Below are 27,129 nucleotides of genomic sequence, written 5' to 3'. Positions count from 1 at the left end.
TTCATATTGAAAAGGAGAACTATGAGGTGAGTGATTTCCACACATCCTCATAGTTCGAGCCGCCTTGTGACAATGAAACTGTCACAGGTCGGCTCAATAGATCGGGAGGTGAGCGAACACATACCGGCGCTTGCTCACTTCTCGATCATCTTCCTGCAGAGAGCCGTGACTGTCACTCACGGCTCCCCTCAGGGATTCCCCCCCTCCCCGATCCTCCAGCCCTGAGTGGCGGAACAGACGGGGGAGGGGGCGGGCACAGCTGGCTCTCCCTCTAGATAGGCAGAGCCAGTTGTCATTCACATCCGCCCCGGCTGCAGCAGTCTCAGTATACTGCAAGCTGTAGCTTGCGATATACTGAGCTTTGGGTCACGGGAGGAGGTTCGTATAAGTCCTCTCGTGACCCTTAGAGAACTATGGGGAAAAACACTTACCTCATAGTTCTCTTTTAAGTAAATTTTTTTTACATCGTCGCTCTGCCCTTGTAATTTCCCTTCTAAAGTGAACAGCTCGACTTTAGTAAATCAACCCCAAAAGACTTCCAATGTGTCAAGAAGCAGGAAAACACCGATGTGTAGGAAGCAAAGCGTGCATATTTAATAAGCAAATGTGGCTGCCCCCTTGTATACATATAAATCAAACTAAATCTAGAACAAAGCTTTTTTTTTTTTTTTTTACAAAAATAAAACGCCATAAAATTGACATCAAGCTGATTTTTCTTTTTTTACAAAGTTTCTCTAAAATACAGGAAAAAAAAAGAAGACGGTTCATTCCCTTTCATCTGTGAAAAAACGTTGATTCACAAGTTATAGGAATCGGGAAGCCGGGTGGCGAGTCTTTACACGCCGCATGGCTTCCTGAATGGGACTTCCGGTATTCGGTATCGGCAAGTACCAACATTTTTTTTATTGGCACTTGTACTCAATACCTGTATCGGTGCATCCCTAGTATTTTCCACATTGAAATCTACTAAAGGACCAGTGGCAATGTAACCAGCAATGACCTGGGTGACACTGAGACAGGAAGTTAGGGGAAATCTTCCCATTAGAGACATACAAAGCAATGAATAAAGAGAAACAATATTGTATATTCCAACTCTATCCAAAAGGAAAATTGTTCTACTTAAAACAAAAAACATCTAGTCTGTAAATTGGAACATATTTTACATAAAGTCCAATTAAAATCAGCTAAATACGCTCCAGATGCATGAAATAAAAGGTGTGCAAAGTCTTACCGTTCATGTTCTATGGAATGCAGCTAAAGCCGGTGTTGAAAAGCCTGTTCCCTGCCAGCATGGTGTAGAGAAGGACCATTGCTCTGTGTGGAAGCAGTGGTCTCATTGCAGAGGTCAGACATGATGCATCAGCTCCCTGCTGAGTCAAAGCTATAGCTCTGCAATTAACAAAGCTCATGATCCGCGCGCTGTGACTCAGCAGGTGGTGTTTTGGGCCCTGGCAGGGAGACCGCTGCTTCCACACACAAAGCAAGGATCCTTGCTGGCAGGGAACAGACTTTTATTCTCAAGCTGCAGCTGCTGTGCAAAGCAAGTTATGACATGTACATGCCATAGCGACCCAGGCCGGGCCCCCCTGTGCCCGGGCCCCATGGGTCGCTATGGCGATTGTTACGCCACTGTCCCTAGATGAAAGCTCTGTTACACTGGAGTTAGGGGCGGCACTTCACAGAGAGGCCTTGATGCGGCAGTGTGGCTTTTACGTATATTTGCAAATGTATGCAAATATAAACTCTGTTGTAATGCAAATTGTTAAAGCAGTTTAGACTTTTTGTTTCTTTTTTACTGAGTAGCAGGTAAGTGTGCTTAGCTACTTTTTTTTTTTTATTGTATTGTTCTGTGACTGGATAAGATCCCACTTTTACAGGGTGTCCGGTTTATGCATACACTAACCTGTTATGGGAATATGGATGGGCTGCCACTGCTGGCGATGCTAGTTGCCTGCTGGCTAGGCTGAACCTGCTGGCCATAATCTGTAGGCTTCTGCCGGCCCTTTAAAAAGGGGCTCAGAATAACAGGAGGCGGAGGCTTGCTTCCTGATCATGTGATCGCTGTGATTGGCTGTCAAAGCAATGATATGATTGCGAGCCTAACGTATCATAAACTGTGACTGGGAGCAGTCCGTGATAGCTCTCTCACTGTGCTGCGAACACAGAGTGAGTGCACCTTCAGCACAGAACAGTGGGTTGGCTGGACATATATATATGCATCCAGCCGGCATTAAAGCGACACTACATTCAGGAGTTAAATCTTAATTAATGCATTCAAGTACCTTAACTATTACCAAAAATGTATCTTATTTGTGTATCACTCGGCTGTAGATCCTCAAATCATCTCTGAATTGGTGCTGACACTGTCCTTCCTTCTGGAGGGTGGCTACTTTTGTTCCCCATGGTCCCTGTGTGTGTTGTAAAGTAGTCACCGCTCCAAGCTCGCTCTTTGTGATGGACTACAATCTTATGCTTATTTTACTAATTTGTATTGAAATTGTAGTCCATCACGGGAGCGAGCTTGGAGCGGTGACTACTTTTCAACACACATAGGGACCATGGGGAACAAAAGTAGCCACCCTCCAGAAGGAAGGACAGTGTCAGCACCAATTCAGAGACGATTTGAGGATCTACAGCCGAGTGATACACAAATAAGATACATTTTTGTTATTAGTTAGGTTACTGGAATGCATTTTAAAGATTTAACTTTGGAGTTTAGTGTCACTTTAAAGCCCAACCTCCTTACTCATGCAGATGTGCATTACACCAGTGGGAAGTGGTTAATACTTTGATTTACCTGGTCAGGTTAAAAACAAAAGAAACCCCAAAGACATGTCCTTCAAGATAAAACAAAAGACAATACAGAACCCTAAATCCACAATCGATCCAGAGAAAGGCACACACCCGTAGATGGACCATTTTGTGTTCATTAGGGAAACAATTCTTTTACATCCAACAGACTAAAATGCTATTGGAAGCTTATGTCCTAAAGTGGAAGTCTGTGTCAAGAAACTCGTATGACTGTGAAAAGATGAAAGTTTGTCAAAATTCATGACATCTTAAGCAAAACCAGGTGTGGATAACAAAAAAGCTTCTGAAGAGAACTAGCCAATCAATACAGGAAAGAGAAAGATGGGAGGACCAGTCCACCAATCACTGATGTAGGGGGTATCATGGCACGACCTGTCTTGAGCTTGAAAGAGAAGATTATAACATAAGTAAGAAGACGGAACAAGCTTACAGATGATGGCATCCAAGATATCCGTGTACAGTGCCAGTTATTAGGGATAAGCTGACTGATTTTGCATGGGAGGTAGTTCTGGTCAGTATGCGACGGGAAAAGTACAAAGTGCAAGTACGATGACATCAGGCAATGTTCCATTTTTGAGAGACCTGTTTTTATTGTGTTAGGCCAGGCACAATTAAATCAAATTCAATCAAAACTATTTAAAAAAGGGGAGTTGAACTTTTTCATTTAAGCGATTAATGACTCCTCTGTTTCATCCTTAAAAGTTTCTGCTGCATCCACATAATTTTGAAGACGATCAACTGCCTGCAAAAAAATAAATGAATAAATGTTTCTAAGCCCTTGTTATTATTGTCATCTTCAACAATGTATTTCTTACCTGTGTACCAAAACCGAGGTACACAGGATGTAGAAGCTGAGAAATGTTAGAAGATAAAGACTTCCTGGCAATAGGGATATTTCTCTATGCATAGCTAGTTTATTAATAGTGATTCTATAGACAAATAACTTTGCTCTTAGTAAGGCTTTTGTAGCCTATAATGGCGGACAACATACAAATAAATGTTCAAAAATACAATGTCAACTCCTAAAGAAGTCTCACGAAATACATTCTTTTTTGATCCAATCCCTCAGGGGACCAAGTGCATGTAGCACTTGGTCCCATTCAAATCTGTCCTGCCTTAGTTGGACAGTTCACTCCATGCTGCCTGACCGCCCTGCTAGCAAGGTGATAGAATTTTAAATGACAGTGCTGGTCTGTGGTGACAAGGGCCGCTCTCGAGATTAATGCTGCCATTCACAACAGACCACAGAGCCTGCGGGTTGCGTGTCTAACTGCAGCTGCTTGTGAATACGGCAGAACCATTGCACAACTTCATGGCGCTGAGTGATCTTTTACTATTATGAATGAACAGGCAACACTGTGGGGCTGTGTCATACACGGCACTGGCCCCATGAGCACTGATTGTTCATTCATAACAGTAAAACATCTCTCAGCACTGCGGGACTGTGTGGATTATATGCCGCAGATAGACACACTGCCCCACAGCATTGAGTGACCTTTTACTATTATATTTGTACGTTCAGCATTTCAGGGCTGTGTGATAGAACTGCGGGTACCTTTGCATATTTCCTAGCAGCCGGCAGCTCTATCAACACAGCCCTGCAGCGCTGATTGTCCATTCATAATAGTAAACAAACAATCATCATAGAGAGTAGATGGAGGCTCAGTGCTGACTGTACCAACCCCTACAAGAACACCCATATACTGGGCTTTACACTGGGGTGGAGTTACAGCCAGCATTAACATAAATAAAGAGGTGCTTTTAATCTGCAACGGGGCTGCCAATCAGAATGAGACCAACCGCTATATGCACTTGGTCCCCTGAGGGATTCATTAAAAAATTATTTTCTTTATGACAGTTCTTCTTTTACAGGGCTATTCACAAAAAGGGTGAAGAGTTTGGAGAAGGCAGGAGAAGTGAACAATCTAGAACATCGCTGAACTGGAAAAGTTCTCCAATTCAGCTCACTTTGCAGTTCAGCTATGTTGTCCTAGATCAGGGGCGCCCACAATTTTTCGCCTGGAGATCTACTTTTCAAATGACGAGCTCAATGAGATCTACCAACGAAAAAATACCTGCGTTCAGGGGCGTAGCAGTGCATTGAAGTCAAGCACAGCCGTAGCCAGCTTCTTTTGCACATGTGGCAAGAAAAAAAAGGTGCCCTGCCTCCATTCAGCAATTTACAAACACGGGAGTGATCAGCTGATCGCTCCAGTGTTTGTCCTGCACAGAGGATTGGTACAGCTTCACTTTTTCTCGGATCCCTGCTGCATAGGGGAGAGCAGTGGGGATCCAGAGAAGACAGGACATCGCGATCGACTGGTAGATCGCGATCGACCTAATGGGCTTCCCTGTCCTAGATTGTTCACTTCCCCTGCCTTCTCCAAACTCTTCACCCTTTTGTGAATCACCCTGAACGTTTTTCTAGTTTTGGATTGAGTGAGGAAGAGTTAAAACTTGTCTGACCTCATTGAGGATATTTTCCCAATGTGTATTGCCACTGAGGCTAATTTAGAGTTTTGAGTGTCCGTGGCAGCGCCTTTACTAAAAAGACTCAGTTATTTTGTATTCAGTTGCAATGTGCCTTTGAACTTGCCAGAAAATGTGACTACTCCAGGAGGAGTCACTTCCCTGGCACAGTCCCCTCCCCTGTTGCACATCATAACCCTCTCCTCTTTTGGGAGTGTCTAATTACTCTTTGTGCTGGCCCAGCTCCCTTGTCCCTACCCCCGCCTCCCTTCATAACTTTTTATATAGCTGCTGGGGTAGGAGTGAAGGGGAATACTATAGAGCAGAGGTAGCCAAAACATCGGCCTTTCAGCAGCCTTTGTCTTTGGGAGTCAAAAATTCTCAAATTCAGCTCACTTTCCAGTTCAGCTGTTGTCCTAGATTGCTCACTTCTCCAAACTCTTCACCCATTTGTGAATAGCCCTGTAAGTTTCTGTACTGGAATCAGTACATTCACATACATATGTGTAAATATTCACAGCAGCTCATGAAGTAACACCCTAGTCTACTTTTACTGGGCCTTTTAGGAGTAGTCAAACACTTTACCTCCGTAATAAATTGTTGTTCTTCCATCTTGGATAGAGCTATTTCCACTGATTCTTTAACGGAATGTTTCTTAGATTTCTGTAAAAAAGGAATGCAGCTCTGGTACAGGTGGAACTTATAATGCCTGACTCGGTGATACACTTCAGTACGACGGCCACATGTTTTGCCAACCACCAACAGCTGAAACCAAACGGAGGAGAGTTACGTTATTATTGTGAGCGCTGGAATAGTTTCTCTACTGGAAGTCAGCAGTAATAAAGAAAGAGAGAGTTACTGCGTCTGCCCGAATGAGAGAGTATCAGTGCAGATTACATTTGGAGCAGAACCTTTGTGTTTTAGTTTTTGATCCCAATGTAAGGATGTCTGACAGTTTCAAAGAGGACCAGTATGAATTGAAGTGGTTAAACTTTAGAGATTATTCTTAAAGCCAGAGCTGGGTTTTAGAGGTTTATGCAAAGTTTTAGCATTTAGGTTATATGTTGAGGGTTTGGTAATAGTAGTTAGGTCACATTGAACTGTACTTTAAAACTGAAGAATCTGATTGGATAAGCAGAAAAATGTATTCAACAAACTACCGTAGAATAAGTCCAGCTGGATGTCAGTAACTACAACTAGGTAAATCATGACCTGGATAAATGAAAACTCTCACAGGCATAGGTTATACCTTTTGCAGACATTGAGGTCCCATGAACTGCATTGTGAGAAGGCAGAGGGAATTTCAAGTGACCCTTCACATGTGAATATACCGAGCAGGGCAGTATAGCAGTGGACTGGGGTGGTGAGGGAGCATATGGAAAGCCAGTACTGACTCCATGTGATCCCTTTTTCAAAATTAACCTATTTTTTTAGTATAAGCCATGTACAGGTTTTGCTGATAGCTGGTATTAGTGCTGGGAATTTTTTTTGTATTTTATTGTTCTGTGAAATTCCCTTTTTATCTGCACCTTACCTTTGAAAGATAGTTACAAAATGATTGGGGTGGTTTCTATTTTTGTGCTGCTTGCTAGCTTTGGTGTAGACACAATGTAGGTCTGTGCTTGGCTTCTGATGTTTCTCTGCACCCTGAAGATTGTGTGCAGGCGTAACTGCCCTCAATTCTACACATGTCCCATGATGGGAGCACTGTTAGACTAAAGTAAGGGATCACACTTCACAGAGGGGCCTTGACGAGGCAGTTTGGCTTTCACATAGTTTTGCAAATGTTTTAAACAGAAATTGTTGAAACCATGTAGAATTCGGTTTTTAGCTGGCTAACTAGAATGAGTGTTGGAAAACATTTGTATTGTATTGTTCTGTGCTCTTTTCATGTGCATCCTACTTTAAAAATCCGATTATAAATTGATTGGAGGGGTTGCCATTTTTATTTTGCTTGCTGGATTTGCTGCAGAGACACACTGGAGGTCTCCAGTTGTTTCTTTTGCACCCTAAGGAGGATTGGGTTACCTCCAGGCGTACCTGCCCTCAGTATATGAATTGCTATAGATGTCCCAAGATGGGAGCACTTCACAGAGGGGCCTTCATGAGGCAGTGTGGCTTACACATATTGTAGATTTGCAAATGTATGCAGTTAAAACCTCTGTTTTTAACATGAAATGATTGAATAAGTGTCAAATGTTTTTTTTTTTGTTTTTTTTTGCTGGATAGCTGGTATGGGTGCTGGGAAATGTTTGTATTGTATTGTTCTGGGATATGCCGTTTTCATTTACACCTTAATTTAAACAGCTAGTTATAAAGTGATCAGAGTGAAAGCCATTTCTGTTTTAAAGTACAGGTTCACTTTAAGCATGGGACAACGATGCACTCCAAGGTGTAAGGGCACCTTTATACCTTTTCAGCCCTTTAGTAAATAGCACTCCGTAGGTCATGAATAAAAAATTAGTCCGAGACAAAAGTCAGCTGATCTGCACATATAATAGTACAATGTAGTACAGCACCCTCTATTACACTCCTTACCTGTTTATCTTCAGGAAGGAAGTCATCGTTTTCTAATGTTTCACTGTCATAGGCTTGTCCAGAGAGGGCCACAAAGTATGTGCAGTACCGGAGCAATTCACAGGCATCGCAGGATTGTTTAACAGCTATCATTATACTTATGTTGAGTTTTGGGTAAGCATTTACCCTCTCCTGCAAGAGAAAGAATTCTAATTCAGTCAAACCTTTTTTAAAGGAGAACTATGAGGTGAGTGATTTCCACTCATAGTTCAAGCCGCCCTGTGACAATGAGACTGTCACAGGTCGGCTCAGTAGGTCAGGAGGTGAGCGAACACATACTGGCGTTTGCTCACCTCTCGATCCTGTCACAGCTCTCTGCCGTGACAGGGGAGGTGCTGGATTCCCCCCTCCCATCCGCCAGCGCTGACTGGCGGATCGGACGGGGGAGGGGGCGGGTACAGCTGGCTCTGCCTCTAGATAGGGAGAGTATGTAAAGGTAAGACTGCTTTTAGAATAGAGTGGGGGAGTTTTAGACCAGGGGTCTCAAACTCAAATGACTTGGGGGCCACTGGGAACATTTTCATCTTCCATGGGGGCCGCATCAGGAGAGACAGCCAGGAGAGCGAGGAGAGACGACAAGAGAGACAGGCAGGAGGGAGAGACAGGCAGGAGAGAGAGCGCGCGAGGAGAGACAGGCAGGAGGTAGAGCAGGAGGAGAGAGAGAGAGGGAAAGAGAGAGAGAGAGAGAGAGAGAGAGAGAGAGGATAGAGAGAGGGGATAGAGAGAGAGAGAGAGAGAGACGGGCAGGAGGGAGACCACAAGGAGAGAGAGAGAGAGAGAGAGAGAAGAGACAGCCAGGAGAGAAAGTGAAGAGAGATAGCGAGCAACACATCTGCCTGAGGCAGAACCCCTGTGCCCTTCAAGAGTCTTATCTGCACCCGGAGTTTCATACATCTTTTTGTTCCCCAAGTTCCAGCGTTTTTTCCGTTTCCCGTGCCTCCCCCATACACTTAAGTTGGAACATCACCCCACCCCGTGGTTGCCCCTGTCCGACTGACCTTGTGAGATCTTGTGTCTGGGCCTGAAACCTGGACACAGCACATACAGGCCTCAAAACCTGGACTGTCCGGGTGAATACAGGACAGGTGGCAACCCTAGCTATGCCACTGGCTGCAGCAAAAGATAAGGGCCAGGTACAAGAGGGTTGGCTCTAGCCCCCTAATTGCAGGACAAAAGCAACTAGTCTGTGGGCCGGTACATTGGGACCCCTGTTTTAGACCCTCTGTCGAGTTTTAATTTGTGTCTTCACTGGACAAATTAATTCTTTCTATTTGTTCTGCTGACCACAGTCACCAAGAAACTGATGGGAAATCCAAGATGTTGTCATCAGAACAAGAGGAGAGGGGACATAACCCATTGGGTACACATGTTCTGGTGAGAACTGTGTCAGCTGGAAATTCCCCTCACATTTCCTATTCTGCCAATAATATTGTAAGCAAAGAAAAATCTCCCCTAAAAAACTAATGGGGCTTCAACACCACCTTATGCTATCCAAATCTAAAAGCTGGCTTTACATAGATTTTAGTTGGCCACAGACAGCAACATGGTGGAAGCCATTAGGCCTTTCCACGCAATTTTCACTCGCCAATTGCGAGGGGGCGAGTGGAAATTTTGAGCCCTGCCTTAGGGCTTGTTCATACCATGTCCAGACCAGAACAGTTTCTTCCCAGACCACAACTGCATCCCAATGTATCCCTATTAGTATTTCTGGGCTCTGTTCACACCAGCGCAGTCTGTTCCAGACCAGACAAAAAAAAAAAATACTGCTCGTCTCATTTTGTCTGGTCTGAAATGCACCAGAACACATGGGAACACATACAAACGAACTGGAACGCAATGGACCACACCTGAAAGCCCATTTTTAAACAAAACAAAAAAAAGAAACCGCTCTGGAACGCAGCAAAACGCAATGCACCGCGTTCCAGATCTGGTACGAAAAATGGTGTGAACCTGACCTTACCCAATGTATGCAAAATAATATACATATTTCCAGCTGGAGTACAACTTTAAATTGTCACCTTGTACCGGGGCTTCCAACGACAGCTTGTGGTGAGTTTTTCAAGACGAGGAGCTATGATGCGTTCATCCAAATAATTCAGGGACTTCAGCATGTCTTTTGCATACCTCTTCTCTCTTTTTCCTTCTATGCAGCAAAATATCAAAAACACAAGATGAAGGCTAAAGCATGGTAAAGCCAAAGTGTAAAGTGATATTAAAGTCAAATGGATTTTAAGCCATTTCAAAAGCTGATGAAATCAGTGTGCAATGACATCAGAGTAAGCAATTTCAGTACAATAGAGCAGTGGTTCTCAACCTGTGTAACCTCAGGACCCACATTTGTCTTTGGTCATTAAGACACTACCCAAGTCGCACTGCAATGGAACGCACGGCATTGCAGTACTGTGCGTTCCGGTGCGGGCAATCGAACTGTGGGTGGGAGGTGCGTTTGGGGTGCCATTAAAAATGTCCACTCAGTCTCCCTACCTTATGAGAACTGGAGTGGATTCTCATCCTGGTGTCCAGTGTGGGCTGCTGTGCTGTGACGGAGCTCTATCCATACGTGCAACGATTGTACAGCTCCCTTGTGTGCCCTGTAGAGGTGCCGGGAGCCGGAATGTGACATAACTCTGGTCCAGGCACCTCTACAGCGAGAAAGCTGTACGTATGGATGGAGTTCCCCCACGGCCAAAGCCCCAGCCCATCCCACCTCAAGCTCACACTCGGCACCGGGCAGCATATTTTGAATGGCTCAAGAACTGGCAGTGCTGCAAAAGGGGGAGGCTGAGGAAGGCACGCGGCAACCCACTGAACATGGGGTCGCGACCCACTTCTGGGTCACGACCCACCAGTTGAGAACCAAGGCAATAGAGGACACTGTACAAAAGGCTCCAGTATAGTGGCTTAGTGGTTAGCAGTTCTGCTTTGCAGCACTAGGGGGGTCCCCGGTTTTAATCCCAGTCAGTAAGTACTTATCCTTGTTGCACTCCTTATCAAAAGTCCCTTATGATGGGGGGCGGGGTGCTCGCAGTGACTGCGGATGGCGCTGCAAATATCAGAGAATTGTAGAAATGTCACCAGCACACCAATCTTTTTAGAATAGCAAAAGATTCATTTTTGAAGTTCCTTGTCATATGAACAAGTGCTTTTGGGGCCACACAGGGCCCCTTCATCAAGCTTTAGCATTGGCCAGTGCTAAAGCCTGAATCACAATCAGGACACTATCTGTAAGGAGTTTGTATGTTCCCCCTGTGCTTGTGTGGGTTTCCTTTGGATGCCCACACTCCAAAGACATGCTGGAAGGTTAATTGGCTCCAGTCTAAATTGGCCCTGTATGCACGTACAATAGGGACCTTGGACTGTAAGCTCTTTGAGGGCAGGGACTGATGTGAATGTGCAGTATGTAAAGCGCTGTGTAAATTGTCAGTACTAAAAATATATATTATACAAAAAATTGTGCAAGACTGAAGGGAAGGCTGAAGTTCAGCTCAAGGCCCCTTTCACGCAGGCTGATCAGGAGAGGATGTGTGCACAGATCCTCTCCTGATCACAGGGGTACGGATTGGATGTCACTGCTGTGACACCCGTGTCCGTACAGTTTTTTCAAACTGAAACTGTCGGACCCCATGTGTGTCTACGGAGGTTACCCGGGATTCCGGCACGATCCATCTGTCTTGCCGGGGGTGGGCATCCAATCGGGTCTGCCTGAAAAACTGACGGGAATCCGATCGGACCGCCCCTGTGAAAGGGGCCTAAAAGCATGACTATCATTTGCACCAAAGCTTTACCACTCTGCCTCAGTGTTCCATTTTCATGTTCATCATTGGAAAAATAAATATATGACTGCCTTTCTCAGCTAGAATATAGTTCCATATGCCTCATAAGCAACTAAATATAGGTAAATTATTATAGAGAAAAGTATGTTCTGAATCCGGACATTCAAGTTTCTGTGCTATAGGATGCTCTGAAATAAAGAAAATAGACATTTCTGCTATGTAAGGAATATATCATCTGACTTACCATACAGAGTTTCCAGAAATGTGTTATCGGCAATGTTAATTAGCAAAGCCTTGATCACCTTCTGGAGATGTGTATAAAGGTCATTAGAAGCAACTGAAAAAAACAGCAACATTAACATGGATATAATACATATTCATACATTGTTTAAAGGACAACTATGAGGTGAGTACTTTTCACTTACCTCATAGTTCTAGCCGACCTGTGACAATGAGACTGTCATAGGTCGCCTCAGTAGATCGGGAGGTGAGCGAACAGTTATCGGCGTTCGCTCACCTCTCGATCCTGTCACGGCAGAGAGCTGGATTCCCCCCTCCCCTCTCCGATCCGCCAGCGCTGACTGGCGGAACGGACGGGGGAGGGTACAGCTGGCTCTGCCTCTAGATAGGCAGAGACAGCTGTCAGTCACGCAGCTGGGCGGATCCCGGCACAATTGTCGGGATCCGCTTCAGCTGCGGCGTCTCGGTATACCGCCAGCTACAGCTCGTGGTATACTGCGGCGTCTCAGTATACCGCAAGCTACAGCTCGCGGTATACTGAGCCTAGGGTGACAGGAGGACGCTAGTTTGTGTCCTCCCATTACCCTAAGGAGAACTATGGAGAAAAGACTTAACCCCATAGTTCTCCTTTAAAGCGACTGTTTATCATTTAAAAAAATAAATAAGGCCTGCAAAGAAAAGATTTAATACTTCCCTATCCTGCCGCCCATGACATCAAAACTCCACTGTCTTAACCACTTGCTGCCCGGAGCATTTTCTTACTATTTGCGCACACATGATCAAATATACATTTTTGGCTAGAAAACAGCTTCAGACCCCCCAAACAATGATATATGTTCTGAAAGCAGAGGCCCTCTAGAATAAAAAAAAATGCTAGTTGCAATAGAATACCCAATTTCTTGGTAAAATATAAAAGATGGGGTCACGTCGGGTAAATAGATACCAAACATGTCAAGCCTTAAAATTGTGTTCGCCCGTGAAGCCGCAAAAAACTTAAATACCCCAAATTTCCCATAGGGAACACTTTAAACGATTTTACCGCTGATCATTTTAGTGTTTTCAGTGATTGATGGCCCCGGAATGGTTCCAACGTAGCCACAAACTTTGAAAGAACACTGGCATGTACAAAATAAGATCTGTTTATCTCCCACAAATGTACTCGGTTCCTAATTTATTTATTGTGGACTGAATGGTGTCAGCCCTGTCCAGCTGTCTTATGCAAAACTACTCAGCCCTTCCCCTTCTCATCTACACAATAGTGCTAATCCACCCAACATTGCCTCGGATGCCATCCACACACAGCGCTCTAAATGTGTAAACACACCAGATCTAGAACCCTCAGTGCAGGCATTGCTGCAGCTCTCCTCAACCTATACACAAGTGCGCATAAGCCAATTCTATGAATGTGTATGAGGATTATTTAATGCAACTTTAGTTCTGCTTAAAGAAGAACTCCGGTTAAAAATTTTTATTAACCCTTGCAGTGGGGCTACCCCGCATTGCAAGGGTTAAGTGCATGTTTGTGTCTAGGTGCTAAAAAAGAAACAAAAAACAACAACAATTTACCAGACCATCGGAATCGGCTCTCTGCTTCAGTGATCACTGAAGTGTGTCTCCTACTCCCACTGCACAGATAAGACCGCTCCTGGCGTCCTCTCGTCTATACACATCTATGCACAGTATATAAAGTGTTATGGCACTAGTATCCTTGGACTGCTGCAGCGGAGGGGGAGAGACGTTCCAGACCCCAGTCTAAGTACAAGCCGGCTCAGATACTCTGGTGAGTATAACTTTTTTTTTACAGCACCTAGCCACAAACGAGTACTTAATCGAGGGTTAATCATTTTGTTCCCCCTGGAGTACTTCTTTAACCACAGTCTGATCATTCTCACAGTGTGCTGTATACTCAGACTGAAAAGGCAGAGAGTACATTGAGATCTCCCATCATAGTGGCCACCAGATCCTAACTGACTACTGTAAGACCGCACACAGCTCATCATCTAATGCTGGGACATACACTGAGGAATTCTGTGCTTCAGGAACAATTCCTGATATCTTGACGGTCGGTTTCCATCTTCATCTTCCGGATCTTCCTCCTCATCTTGCTCTATAAAGTCTTTCATCTCCTGACTGTCCTCATCTTCACCCAATGTTTCTGGAGTCAGGGGACTGTACACACTGCTGGAACTTGCCTACAAGATAAACCAGACATATAGAAAGTATGCTGACTCTTTTGTATGGTCACCATTCCTTTTCCTCTACAGGACCTTCCCATCTCTTATTTCCCCTCACTGCAGTACATGTTCAGGCATATCTGCATGAAAAGTTCAGGTTGTGCACCAAAGGTTTAACGGATCTCTCATCTGACCAACCAAAGGTAAGATTTCAACTCGGCATGGATGTTGATGGGCTAAATCATTCAAAGACTTTCAAGATGATACAGTATCTCTTAGGGACTCCCTTGATGACATCACTATACCACCAACCTGCATGATGTATTCCAAGGTAGACTTTCTACCTGCTGGATTTTTTACCCAACAATATTTTACTGAAGGACCAGTGAACCATGCCCTTGGTTGCAGCAGATAGGGAGACTCTGGAGAGGAGAAACAAAGCCAGGAACGTAAATGAGAACACCTTGCAGTTAGAGCATTTGAGAAATACAAGAAAACCCATCACAGTCCCATACAACCAACACTTTGCACTTATATGCACCATAGAAAAGATACCCTCTTACTACCTCATTGTATCCGAGTGAAGGAGCAGCAGATCAATATTGGACTGTCTTTTAAAATCATGAGAATGGAATTCATGCTAAGTTTGTATTACCGCATGACGGGTCAGAAGCAGATGTCAGAGTCCTGTCTCAACTTTAAAACCCAGTTCAATACTTGGCCATACGGTCGATCAACTCCAACTCCCATACAACAATCATTAGAATGCACAATATGGTATTCCAGCTTTGTGTGCTTGCCTGTTGGGGATTTTTATGTCTCCAGGACTCCAACTGTAGAGATACCCACCACACTTAAATGTTTCACCCAACGATGGTGGTACAAGTAAACTAGAGAGGAATCCAGCTTTGACAGAACACCACCATCTTTATGGCCTGGTTGAAGTAGGTGGAGATACAATTTATTGTACAGAAATAAGATTAGAGTTGAAGAACTGTAAGAAGCTACTGGTTGGTTCATGTTACCTGTGCCCACCATCAGAACCATCTTTTTTTAGGAGAAGTTGTACTTTTATTTTTTTAACTGAACTATTCACATGATGAAACCCTCCGGACCTCCCCCCAGAAAAACCCCACATGCTAAATGGTGTCTCTGTGCTGCAAGTGTACATCTACACTTGCAAAGATTTACATCTCTGCTTATACAGTATGTGTGGTCCTTGGTAGGTTATAGCTGAACAGGTCCAGAGCAGGAATAAAACTCAGCTCACCCATTACGCATCGGGAGCTTTCTATAGTTTGCTCTGTCTAAGCTGTTGTGTAAAAGGTTAGAATGGAGAGTGAGGAAAATATAATAGAAAATAAAAGGCTGCTCGTATATTGGCCAATTTTTCAGAAGAGTTCAAGGAAATTCTGCACACTTAAAGATCATCACCAGTGACTGACAGAGATGGTAAAGTTCCAATTTTTCTTTATTCCCAGATGATCACTTTGATTGCACTTTCGAAGTATCTTCTGAAAAATCGGCTTATGCAAACCCAAATTTACCTCATCGGATTCCCAGCTGTTTCTTGGGTTTTTGGATCGTCTTTTCTCAACAAGTTGTTTCAAGTTATCTTTCCTCAATTGTTTCTTGTTTGGGGCCTTGACCTCTCCTGAAGGTTCCCCATTGTTTTCTTTATTCAAGGGGTCATCATCATCATCATCTATAGCACGACGGCGCCTGACGAGGGTTCTCACACCAGGCTCATCGCTGTCAGAGCTACTGTCGCTGCTTTCTATCGTCATAGATCTCCTCTTGTGTCTGGGTTTCCTGATGTTGTCTTCTCCATCATCGGCAGTGCCCCCTGATAGCCCCAGCTGTTCTTCATTCTCTACACTGGATACACTGCTACTATCAACTTGCTCTTCTTCTTCGGATGTGGAAGTCGACTCATCAGAGTCAAGAATGTGGGATATAGAGTCTACTTTTGTGCGTTTCCAGTCCACCCTGGACTTTGGAATGGTCTCATTTGACTTTCTTTTCTGTCTTGTTTCATACATCTTTGAAGTAATTTCCATGTTTGCATGATAATAAATACCTTCACTGGAAAAGAAAGTAAAAAGAAATGACAGAATTCTAGTACAATAATATGTCCCAGATCACAAAAGAGGTCTATCAAATGCTTCAACTCAAAGTCATTTGTGGCAAAGTGACCTTCTAAACCATGGGTCACTGAATGGTGGACCGTGGTCCAGATCCGGACCAAGTGGCTGTTCTGTCCACACCATGGTTCCACACCGGTGATGGGTTATTTCCATAACCTAGTGCAGTCACTGGTTGCTAGGACCGCTGGAGACAATTAATGTAAGGGTCAAATAGAGAGTCCCGCCGCACTCCTGCCCGAGAAGCCCCATATATTGTAGATGGGGGGCTGCAGTGGCCGCGGATGGCGTTTCCAAATAATTGCAAAACAGAATAAGTGGTCACCAGCACTCCCAAGTTTTCTTCAAAACTAAATCGTTTTATTCATTCTAGCAGGTCATATCACCATGCGTGGCAATGTTTGCCTGATAAAGGGACTGGACAGGTTCCGAAACGTTGCCAAGCATGGTGATATGACCTGCTAGAATGAATAAAAGGCTTTCAATTTGAAGAAAGCTTGGGAGTGCTGGTGACCATTTATTCTGTTTTGCAATTACTGTAAGGGGGCACCCTAATAGGGGCAACTAATCATTAGTTGTCCCCATCATAGTGCCCCTTTACATTAGTTGTCCCCATCATAGTGCCCCTTTACATTAGTTGTCCCCATCATAGTGCCCCTTTACATTAGTTGTCCCCATCATAGTGCCCCTTTACATTAGTTGTCCCCATCATAGTGCCCCTTTACATTAGTTGTCCCCATCATAGTGCCCCTTTACATTAGTTGTCCCCATCATAGTGCCCCTTTACAGTAATATTGCCTATGAGTGCCACTTTACATTAGTAACCAATATAAGGGTCCACTCTAATGGGGACAACTAATAATTAGTTATTCCCATCAGAGCGTCCCTTTACAGTAGCTGTCCCCATCAGAGTGCGCCCCTACATTTGTTGCCCTCCATTAGAGTTCGTTCTTACATTAGTTACTGTACAGGGGCACTCTGATGGGGACAACTACTTTAAAGGGACGCTCTGATGGGGGCAACCAATGTTGGAGAGCACTCTGATGGGGACACCTATTCATGAGTTTCCCCATCAGAGTGCCCTGTCACATAAGTTACAGAGATAAGTTACAGAGTCTGAGATAGTTACCAGGGGCAGTGGAGATGTTTTAGTCACTCTGGGTACAGTAGAGTTTTTGAACAGTGCCTGACTTAGTTATAATATATGTATATAGAATAATGTAAACCACGCACTACAAGAAGTATTATAGTACTACAGTGTAAACTACATTACAGTGTTATAGTATAAACGACATTATAATATACACAATAGTACAATCAGATTGTAATGATGGTGGCCAGCACAGGCCGGCTTTTTCAGCAGAGAAATACTTTGGTGTTTTCAGAGGTGTAATCACAGCTGATAGGCGTAATATAAGCTGTGAAGAGAGACACACCTGGAAGCAATAATTTGTGCTTTTTTATTTCTTATTCAGGATGCTAAATCTGGTGTAGCCTGAAAAAAAGGGAAACAATCTTTTCTGATTATCCTGAAGTATTCAGTACTTATGCATATTACTGTTCGTGATGATGAAACAGCCAATTCCTAAAGAAAACACTAGTGGTATGAATGTACAATACAGTGTGCAAAGTTCAATGGTTTGAGAATTGGGATGTATAGTATAGTACAGTACAGTACAGCACAGTATAGCATAGTACAGATTTATAGTACAGCATAGCATAGTACAGCATAGCATAGTACAGCATAGCATAGTACAGCATAGCATAGTACAGCATAGCATAGTACAGCATAGCATAGTACAGCATAGCATAGTATAGTACAGCATAGCATAGTACAGCATAGCATAGCATAGTACACTATAGTTTAGTATAGTATAGTACAGCATAGCATAGTACAGCATAGTATAGTAAAGTACAGCATAGCATAGCATAGTACACTATAGTTTAGTATAGTATAGTACAGCATAGCATAGTACAGCATAGTATAGTAAAGTACAGCATAGCATAGCATAGTACAGCATAGTATAGTGCAGTATAGTATAGTTTAGTATAGTAAAGCACAGTATAGTATAGTACAACATAGCATAGTACAGTATAGTACAGCACAGCATATAAAACAAAGTCTAGTTATTAATAAAATATACGTAGCTATTTGTCCAGTAAAACTGCATGAACACTGGTCATGTGTGAATTACCAGGAATTGTATCCTGTAGTAACAATGGTTACATTTATTTCCTGATTGCCTCCAGTGATCTCTAGAATAGTTACATTGGATCTCTTATTACTAAGAGGTATTTTCTCCCTATGATCCTCAGCGCCATCTAGTGGTCATACTGCAGAAATTTCCTGATTCACTTTATTATTAAAGTGTGCGACTCAGGCCGCGTGCGGAGCCCCGAACAGGCTAAGCAATCGATAGCCGACGAATCGACGATCGAAAAAGTTGCCAACGTTTTCAATCGTCGATTTTAATCGACTTAATCGATTAACTGTTGCAGCTCTACTTTAAACCCTCGTGCTTGCATATATATATATGGCTAGCAAGCAGTAGATATATGTAAAAAGTGTTTAAAAAAAAGCTTTAAAAGGAGGTCAATACTTACCTGTGTCTTCCCCGTGCGCTCCCGTCTGAAAATGTGAAGATTCTTGGGTGGCCACAACGCATCTTGGGGCGGGCGCATGCGCAGTTCACATTTTTGGCCGGGAGATGAGGAGAGACACAACGTAAGACTATGGACAGAGGAGTCAGCGCTGGATCGGAGACCCGCAGCAGCGCTGGAGGGACAGATGAAAAAGGACAGGAAAGAAGAAGATCGGATTAAGAAATATAATTAAAGGCAAGTGCTAACATTAACATGGGGGGGAGGGGGGCGCATTTTCTGACTTTAAAGTGACATTAAACCCTCAAATTTTTTAACATAAAACAATACTTTAATGTGTGCCTTACTGTAATCCATGGTTGTTTCCCTTCTCTTTGCTGCTCTTCCTTTTAAATCTGTATCTGTTCTCATGCTGGGGGAGAACTTCTGTTTTGCAGCAGACTGCCTTGTCTCTGGAATGGATACATGGTGTCTGTGTGCAGGTTCACAACCTGAGCCAGCACTACAGGAAGAGGCACTCAGCTGCAAAGGGAAGTTCTCCCCCAGCATGAGAAGACATGAGGATTTAAAAGGAAGAGCAGCAAGGAGAAGAGAAACAACCATGGATTACAGTAAGGCACACATTACATTACAGTATTGGTTTATGTTACAAAATCTGAGAGTTTAATGTTACTATTCCCAGTAATACCTGACATACATTTACCCAGAAGAGAACTGGTTGATTTACACATCATGTTGGTACAGTGGGATGGGTGGTCATGTCGGTACAGTGGGGCGGTCAGCAGAATGAAGGACGGGGGAGATATGGTGGTAGATAGAGAAGTACATACTTGGGGGTCTTCGCTGCCACCATAACCCAGGACGTAAGAGGCATGGCACTGACAGCTATCTCATGACACTGGCAGCTCACTCACGGAAATGACAGCTCACTCAGGGAAATGACAGCTCTCCCATCTCACTCATGGCACTGACAGCTCTCCCATGGCACTGGCAGCTCTCCCATCTCACTCATGGCACTGGCAGCTCTCCCATCTCACTCATGGCACTGACAGCTCTCCCATCTCACTCATGACACCGACAGCTCTCCCATCTCACTAATGGCACTGACAGCTCTCCCATGGCACTGACAGCTCTCCCATCTCACTCATGGCACCGACAGCTCTCCCATAGCACCGACAGCCCTCCCATGGCACCAACAGCTCTCGCATGGCACCAACAGCTCTATCATGGCACTGACAGCTCTCTCACGGCACTGACAGCTCTCTCACGGCACTGACAGCTCTCTCACGGCACTGACAGCTCTCTCACGGCACTGACAGCTCTCTCACGGCACTGACAGCTCTCCCATGGCACTGACAGCTCTCCCATGGTACTGACAGCTACCTCACTGACAGCTCTGGGTCTCACATTTAATACATGTATAACATTCTATCACATTTAATATTATCAGCATCAGCTCCCACCACCAGAACATCTACAGAGCATGGATCGGTGCAGCCCATCACAGGGCCGGAATCAGGTCAGGACCAGAGACAAGGCTGAACATAGCGGCTGGTGTAAACAAGTCCCGGGTACCATCTACACAGAGCGGACCCCTTCCTCTCCCGGCCACCGTTCACCATCAGGATAAATAACACATCAACCTACCTCCATCAGGGGCCGCTCCGAATGCACGCCCCCTCGCCCTCCATCTGCTTTAGTTTCGCTTTAATGTCCCGCACTCTGTGCCGAGAGGATGGGCGTTGTAAAACTGCTAAAGAGACGCGTAAGGGCGTGTCCTAACGGTGACAGTCAATGAGGACACGCCTCCTAGCCCGCCATCCGCATTAAGTTTCGCTTTATGTCACGTGTGGGTCGGGTCCTCAAGCCAGAACGCACGGGGCGGGTCCTAGAGCGCGAAGTCACTGGCTGGCTGTGCCCCAGAGCTTGTACACACGGGGCGTGTCCTAATAAGTATTATAGCTGAGGTAGGCGTGTCCTGGTTGTTTTGATTTGAGTGAGCAGTGACAACCACGTGGTGGGTGTAGGAGGAAGGAGACGCTTGTTGACGTGTTGTGTGCTCAGACTCGGAAATAAAAAGTTGCAGTTTTAGATGTTGAGTAAATATGATGAACCCGATAGAGTTATAGGGTGATTTTACTATGCTGCGGGGTTGTGAAGACATAGCTCAGTGATTGGTCAACTTCCTTGATACAGGGTGTTGCAAATGTATACCTGAGATGTCTTCACCAGTGCATAGAATGTAACACAGGGCTAGCAGGGCAAACACCCCACATCTGATGTTTACTGCTCTGGGTCTCAAGGGTGCAAACTGCCCACCATTTCATGTAACCACTTTTCATCATGCACACTGCCCAGCCCAGTGACTATCACCCACCTGCAAGAGTGTGCTGCTGCTGATTGTGAAAAGCGGAGGGGGCACTGTAATAACCTGAGCACTGACCACTGAGTTAATGGGACCTCCCGACCACAAATATTGGGGGGCTACAAACCAACAATGGAAGGGGGCACACCAAAAGAAGAGGACAGACTGACCACCAATTTAAGGGGGCACAATGACCAAGAATGTAAGGGGGCATGACGACCACCATTGTAAAGGGGCACAATGACCACCAATGTAAGGGGGCACGCCGACCACCATTGTAAAGGGGCACGCTGACCACCAATCTAAGGGGGCACGCTGACCACCAATCTAAGGGGGCACGCCGACCACCAATGTAAAGGGGCACGCTGACCACCAATGTAAAGGGGCACGCTGACCACCAATCTAAGGGGGCACGCTGACCACCAATGTAAAGGGGCACGCTGACAACCAATGTAAGGGGACACGCCGACCACCAATGTAAGGGGACACGCCGACCACCAATGTAAGGGGACACGCTGACCACCAATGTAAGGGACACGCCGGCCACAAATGTAAGGGGACACGCTGACCACCAATGTAAGGGGACACGCCGGCCACAAATGTAAGGGGTAACACTGAGCACCAATGTAAGGGGGCACACTGACCATCAATGAAAGGGGGCATACTGAGCGCTTTATACAATCTGTGTTTTACAAATGACCAATAATTGCATCACAATAGATTCATTGAGCACTATGAGTTAGATAAAGAGAAAGCTTAGCAAAGGAGCTCACTCAGCAGCTTCTTTGATCTGATTGAAAGCTCAGACTCAGCTGTCTGATAGGGTGAGAGTCATTGCTGTGGTGACTGACTTCTTTCAGCGTAATTACTTTTCCGCTGTGCTATGTGGAAAGGAGACCGGAGCTCCATCTGCATGCTGGATGGAAAACTGCAAAATACTGTTATCTAATATTTCATATTTCCCTCAATAAGAAAACAAGTAGAAGGAATCCTGTGCATAGGAACCCGAGAAGAAAAAAACATGTACAAAGCCACATTCCCTTTAAAACTGATTGGTCTCTGGCTCACCATACACTTTACAATCTGGTTGTACAATCTCCTTTATATCTACGTACGAGTATGTAGTGCAAGGACCTGCCTGCAGCCTGACTGGATACACATGAATTGCATAGTTTAGGTAGGTCCTCATGTTAGATAATTTTGGTAAATCTAAAGTTGATTGTACAGGGATTGTATGGTCAGATTGCAAAGTGTACGGTGAACCTTTTCCTCAGGTCTGAGGAAGGAACACCAGCTTGTAAGAGGCGGCTTTAGGGCAGTGACACAGAAATGTAGAATTAATCAGTGCTATGTGAATGAGTAAAATAAAGAAAGATAAGTATTTAGGAACCAATAAGGTACAGGCCTACACGATCTGGGATCACGCGGTCCTGCACAATGCAGGCCCCGATTGCCGCGCAGCCCGATTGATTTCAATGGGGTGACATCCACGCGGCAATCGCAGAAAAAGGGTAGATGTACAAGGTACAAATGCGCGGCTGTTTTAGCGCAATCCGCCCGGCGCGACTGGGGTGCCATTAGAAAATATTGGCACTCACAGCGCGATCGGTGCACACCTAGGCGACTCCTGACCGCGTGACAATGTCGCCTAGGTGTGCACCGGCCGTAAAGATTACATTATTTCCTATGCTCCTCAGCTCCCTCTAGTGGCCACAATGTTTTATTACAACACACTACATTCAAGCCGGGAAAATAAATGTATTAAAGGAGAACTATGGGGTTAAGGCTTTTCCCCATAGTTCTCCTTAGGGTAACGGGAGGATACAAACTAGCGTCCTCCCGTCACCCTAGGCTCAGTATACCGCAAGCTGTAGCTCGCGGTATACTGAGACGCCGCAGCTGAAGCGGATCCCGGCAATTATGTCTGGATCCGCCCAGCTGCGTGACTGACAGCTGGCTCTGCCTATCTAGAGGCAGAACCAGCTGTACCCATCCGTTCCGCCTGTCAGCGCTGGAGGATCGGGGAGGGGGGAATCCAGCCCCTCCCCTGTCACGGCAGAGAGCTGTTACAGGATCGAGAGGTGTGCGAACGCCGGTATGTGTTCGCTCACCTCCCGATCTACTGAGCCGACCTGTGACAAACTAGCGTCCTCCCGTCACCCTAGGCTCAGTATACCGCAAGCCACAGCTGCCTATATACTGAGACGCCGGAGCTGAAGCCGATCCCGACAATTCTGTCTGGATCCGCCCAGCTGCGTGAGTGATAGCTGGCTCTGCCTATCTAGAGGCAGAGCCAGCTGTACCCGCCCCCTCCCCCGTCCGTTCCGCCAGTCAGCGCTGGCAGATCGGAGCGGGGAGGGGGGAATCCAGCCCCTCCCCTGTCACGGCAGAGAGCAGTGACAGGATCGAGAAGTGAGCGAACGCCGGTATGTGTTCCCTCACCTCCCGATCTACTGAGCCGACCTGTGACAGTCTCATTGTCACAGGTTGGCTAGAACTATGAGGTGAGTGAAAGGCACTCACCTCATAGTTCTCCTTTAAGAACATTTGTTTTTGCCATTATTTCCCCAAAAGGAATGTTCACTGATAATCGCATGGTGAAGGTTTCCCTATAAATAGACCCGGGATAAAAAAATTGCATTGGAATTACTTCCATAGTGAACATTTTGCTGGGTTTCTTCCTATAGTATTGTGTATGCAATTTTACATCATGAAAGCCTAGGGGGACATACTCGAATAACTCGAATAATTAGAATATCGTGCAAAAGTTCATTTATTTCACTAATGCAACTTAAAAGGTGAAACTAATATATGAGATAGACTCATTACATGCAAAGCAAGATAATTCAAGCCGTGATTTGTCATAATTGTGATGATTATGGCTTACAGCTCATGAAAACCCCAAATCCACAATCTCAGAAAATTAGAATATTGTGAAAAGGTGCAATATTCTAGGCTCAAAGTGTCCCACTCTAATCACACTTGAAGTCCAGTGTGAAGATTGTGGATTTGGGGTTTTCATGAGCTGTAAGCCATAATCATCACAATTATGACAAATCACGGCTTGAACTATCTTGCTTTGCATATAATGAGTCTATCTCATATATTAGTTTCACCTTTTAAGTTGCATTAGTGAAATAAATGAACTTTTGCACGATATTCTAATTATTCGAGTTTCACCTGTACATAGAATGAGTGAAAGCGTCCCAATCCAGACGAGCCGCTCGCAGTCTGGAGCTCCAGGGTGCACCTGCTGACGTTTATTACATTTCACAAACTGTTTTTATATTGTCTGATAGCAGCCAGCACCAATATACTATACACTGCGCTCTGTCTGCAGATATCCTGAGATATAAAATGTAATTGCTCTCCACTATGTAGTTTACTCCTGTCAGGATCAATTCGCCGTGCCCGGCCTACGTTGGGATCTCTGCGCAGAAAATAATCTACAACTTTAATATCTAACAGATGGTCTATCAGTGGGTGCTGCCGTGTCACGGAGCGCAACCCAAATGTATACGGTGATTTACTGTACGGTGTCAAATGCTGTTCAGCCCCGAGGTGTGTTTGTTTGGAGGACTTGGGCTGAATTATTGTATATTAGCTAGGAAGACTTAAAAGGGAATTTAGTCTTTTCACAATGTTACAGAAGAACTCTGGGAATGTAAACAATGAACCCTTTCAGTGGGGTTACCCCCTCATTTTGGTTTAGGAGCTCAAATAAATAAACACCTGCTCCTTCTCAAAAAACTCCACTCGCTTGGCCTACAAGACTGTGCTCTCTCGTGGTTTTCCTCTTACCTATCTAAACACTCCTTTAGTGTCACCTACAAATCTAACTCCTCCCCTCCTCTTCCTCTCTCTGTAGGGGTCCCCCAAGGCTCTGTCCTCGGACCCCTTCTCTTCTCTATCTACACCTCCTCCCTTGGCCAGTTAATAACCTCACATGGCTTCCAATACCATCTCTATGCAGATGACACTCAAATCTATCTTTCTACTCCACAACTCTCCCCCTCAATGTCCTTGCGTGTCACTAATCTACTAACTGACATCCGTTTGGTTGTCGCAACACTTCTTAATACTCAACCTTTCAAAAACTGAGCTCATGATATTTCCTCCCCCCCCGTGCACCTTCCCCCAACTTTTCCCTTGAGACTATTAAAACAACTATCCAGCCCTCCCCCCATGCCAAGGTCCTACCGTAGGTGTTATCCTTGACTCGGACCTCACCTTTATTCCCCACATCCAATCACGATCCAAATCCTGCCGCCTTCACCTTCGTAACATCTCCAAAATACGCCCCTTCCTCACCAAAGAAACCGCAAAATTACTCATCCACTCCCTTGTTATCTCTCGTCTTGACTATTGCAACTCCCTCCTCATTGGCCTACCTCTACACAGGCTATCCCCCCTTCAGTCTATCATGAATGCAGCTGCTAGACTCATCCACCTAACCAACCGCTCAGTGTCTGCAACCCCCCTCTGCCAATCCCTGCACTGGCTTCCACTCGCCCAGAGGATAAAATTCAAAATATTAACAACCGCGTACAAAGCCATCCACAACTCTGGCCCCGGCTATATCTCCAACCTGGTCTCAAAGTATCACCCTAACCGTCCCCTCCGCTCTTCACAAGACCTCCTGCTTTCCAGCTCCCTCATCAACTCCCCCCCTGCTCGCCTCCAGGACTTCACTAGAGTCTCTCCCATCCTATGGAACTCTCTACCCCAACCTGTCCATCTATCTACCACACTGACTGCCTCTAGGCGATCCCTTAAGACTCATCTCTTCAGGGAAGCCTATCCCACCTCAACCTAACCCCTGAAATATCAATTTCTTAAAGAATTCATCCCCACACAGCCACCTCCTCATGTATCACTTGCCCCTCCCTTTTAGATTGTAAGCCCTCATGGGCAGGGCCCTCCTTACCATCTTGTCTTGAATTGTATTGTGATGTTAATGTCTTCCTTATAGTGTACAGCGCAAACTGTTGACGCTATTTAATATCTAACAGATGGTCTATCAGTGGGTGCTGCCGTGTCACGGAGCGCAACCCAAATGTATACGGTGATTTACTGTACGGTGTCAAATGCTGTTCAGCCCCGAGGTGTGTTTGTTTGGAGGACTTGGGCTGAATTATTGTATATTAGCTAGGAAGACTTAAAAGGGAATTTAGTCTTTTCACAATGTTACAGAAGAACTCTGGGAATGTAAACAATGAACCCTTTCAGTGGGGTTACCCCCTCATTTTGGTTTAGGAGCTCAAATAAATAAACACCTGCTCCTTCTCAAAAAACTCCACTCGCTTGGCCTACAAGACTGTGCTCTCTCGTGGTTTTCCTCTTACCTATCTAAACACTCCTTTAGTGTCACCTACAAATCTAACTCCTCCCCTCCTCTTCCTCTCTCTGTAGGGGTCCCCCAAGGCTCTGTCCTCGGACCCCTTCTCTTCTCTATCTACACCTCCTCCCTTGGCCAGTTAATAACCTCACATGGCTTCCAATACCATCTCTATGCAGATGACACTCAAATCTATCTTTCTACTCCACAACTCTCCCCCTCAATGTCCTTGCGTGTCACTAATCTACTAACTGACATCCGTTTGGTTGTCGCAACACTTCTTAATACTCAACCTTTCAAAAACTGAGCTCATGATATTTCCTCCCCCCCCGTGCACCTTCCCCCAACTTTTCCCTTGAGACTATTAAAACAACTATCCAGCCCTCCCCCCATGCCAAGGTCCTACCGTAGGTGTTATCCTTGACTCGGACCTCACCTTTATTCCCCACATCCAATCACGATCCAAATCCTGCCGCCTTCACCTTCGTAACATCTTCCTCACCAATGATACCGCAAAATTACTCATCCACTCCCTTGTTATCTCTCGTCTTGACTATTGTAACTCGTTCCTCATTGGCCTTCCACTACACAGGCTATCCCCCCTTCAGTCTATCATGAATGCAGCTACTAGACTCAT

General features: G+C 45.0%; 1 protein-coding gene across 1 annotated transcript; it reads right to left on the bottom strand.

Moving 5' to 3' along the window:
* Positions 1-3,475: 3,475 nt before the first annotated feature.
* On the bottom strand, positions 3,476-16,124 carry CCDC82 (coiled-coil domain containing 82). Its single transcript, XM_018552939.1, has 7 exons — positions 15,592-16,124; positions 13,888-14,062; positions 11,875-11,967; positions 9,876-10,000; positions 7,819-7,989; positions 5,866-6,045; positions 3,476-3,553 (listed from the first exon to the last, which is right to left on the bottom strand). Exons 1-7 carry the CDS (start codon positions 16,102-16,104, stop codon positions 3,476-3,478), a joined length of 1,335 nt encoding a protein of 444 aa, XP_018408441.1. The 5' UTR covers positions 16,105-16,124.
* Between the last annotated feature and the right edge of the window lie 11,005 nt (positions 16,125-27,129).

This window comes from Nanorana parkeri, unplaced genomic scaffold, assembly GCF_000935625.1.
Source record: "Nanorana parkeri isolate BGI_ZX_2015 unplaced genomic scaffold, ASM93562v1 scaffold102, whole genome shotgun sequence".
NCBI classification, from domain to species: Eukaryota; Metazoa; Chordata; class Amphibia; order Anura; family Dicroglossidae; genus Nanorana; species Nanorana parkeri.
The sequence above is the reverse complement of the archived record's forward strand: the minus strand, read 5'-3'. Positions and strand labels throughout refer to the sequence as shown.